The following is a 1,851-nucleotide window of genomic DNA, read 5'->3' on the forward strand; positions in this document are numbered from 1 at the left end:
TTGTTAAATAACTCTCTCTGCATTTGTCATCCAAGTGGATGCTGCACATTAGTGGTGGTTGAGGTGATTCCCCCTTCAATGTAAAGCGCTTTGAGTACCTAGAAAAGTGCTATATAAATGTAACAAATTATTATTATAAAATTGTTTGATAATTATTTATTCAAGTGTACAAATACAGCAAATGCATTCACATAAATGTAAAATATATGCAAGCACATTTCTCTGTGTTATTATAACCTAAATCCCTTTAATTTATCAGGTTAAGAAACCTGCATTACTCCATCATTCAAATATCATACTTTTCAAGTGAATAACAAAGACAAATATCATTAAACACAAGTTATTAAATCAACTTTGTTCAAAACTTTGTCACAGTTGAGAGAGGCAGAACTATGATCCAACACATACAGTAAGTGTGAGATGCTAAGAACATGTATGACAGATATGTGGCATTTTACAAAAACAAAAGGCTACAGACAGCCTTGCAGAGGGCATATCCAATCCAACTAATGAGATGGTTTTGATTACAGTAAACATTTTGCTGCATGGACACATACACCTGTAAACACACTGAATACATTGCTTCATACACAAAATAGTATGTGTAATTAACTCAAAATGGCAATAAGGGTTGTCTCAGTTCACAACTATATTGGTCAAGTTCTGAGTGAAGTTGATGAGGTGATGCTGCTTGACCTCAACACACCAAAGATCCTTTCTCACCCTAGTAGCCTACCTACACCATATTCCACACCATCCTCATCCATTTCATGTTCTGAAAATAACAAACATAAAACAAAATTCAAGCTCAACCATTACATTTCACACATATTACACTGTACTTATTCAGTTGAAATATTTGTTTATATATTTGCAATTCAGGTTTATAAAAATGCTTACCTATTTGTTTTCTGGCTGGATGTCTGACACCGTTTTCCTCTGGTCAGTCCGTCAATGTCTGGTTTCTGGTCTTGTGCTGTAGCAATCCGTAAAACAGCGTGGAGGTTGTCATCGTTGATGCGTGATCTGTGCTTGGTCTTGTTTAGATTCATTATTGAAAACATCTGTTCGCACAGGTAGGTGCTCCCAAACATGGACAGAACGCGGGCAGCATGAAGCCGGAGCTGTGGCATCAAAGCAGGGGGCAGTAGGTGGTAAAAGTCCTCGATTGCAACATCCTGGAACTTTGCTCTCAGGCCACTATTGCTTTGAAGTTCTATTAACTCCATCTGAAGGAAATGGGGCGCACTGTCGACGTCAGCTGCGAAAGGATTGGCAAAGATGGCAAAGCCTGGGTGCTGTGTTTTAAAGTCAGAGAAGCGCCGATCAAATTCATTAATTAACCGGTTCACTTTGGTGGCCAACCGAGCGCATGAAAAAGCACCAGAGACTGAGGCGGAGATGCTCTGACAGACAGGAAAGTGGGCAAGATTATCCTGTTCCAGCTGGGACTTCCACATGTGCAGTTTACGCTGGAAAGCTGTGATCATGTCGGACATCTGCGTGATGACTTGTTTGCGTCCCTGCAGCCTCTGATGCAGTTGGGCGAGATGCTCCGCTAGGTCACACAACATAGCAAAGTCACACAGCCAGTTTGGATCAGACAGTTCATGCAAGGGTTTTCCTTAACTTTGCATGAAAAGTGCAATTTCTTCCCTCAGCTCAAAAAATCGTTTAAGGACCACGCTCCTACTCAGCCACCTTACTTCTGTATGGTACGGCACATCTCCATGCTCCGAGCCTACCTCCTTTAAAAACAGCTGGAACTGGCGGTGATTCAGGCCACGCGCGAATGAAGTTCACTGTTTTCACGACTGTGGTCATTATATCATCCAGTCCCAGAACTTTTCC

At 41.2% G+C, this 1,851-nt stretch overlaps 1 protein-coding gene across 1 annotated transcript; it reads right to left on the reverse strand.

Moving 5' to 3' along the window:
* Nucleotides 1–452: 452 nt before the first annotated feature.
* LOC307154983 (general transcription factor II-I repeat domain-containing protein 2B-like) lies at nucleotides 453–1,511 on the reverse strand. The gene is made up of 2 exons (XM_079865236.1): nucleotides 901–1,511; nucleotides 453–775 (listed from the first exon to the last, which is right to left on the reverse strand). Exons 1-2 carry the CDS (start codon nucleotides 1,497–1,499, stop codon nucleotides 769–771), a joined length of 606 nt encoding a protein of 201 aa, XP_079721362.1. The 5' UTR covers nucleotides 1,500–1,511; the 3' UTR covers nucleotides 453–768.
* Between the last annotated feature and the right edge of the window lie 340 nt (nucleotides 1,512–1,851).

This window comes from Squalius cephalus (genome assembly GCF_949319135.1).
Source record: "Squalius cephalus genome assembly, chromosome: 3".
Lineage (NCBI taxonomy): Eukaryota > Metazoa > Chordata > Actinopteri > Cypriniformes > Leuciscidae > Squalius > Squalius cephalus.

Coding starts and splice junctions, on each gene's coding strand:
- LOC307154983 (XM_079865236.1), bottom strand. CDS start 1,499: ATGTCCGACATGATCACAGCTTTCCAGCGTAAACTGCACATGTGGAAG.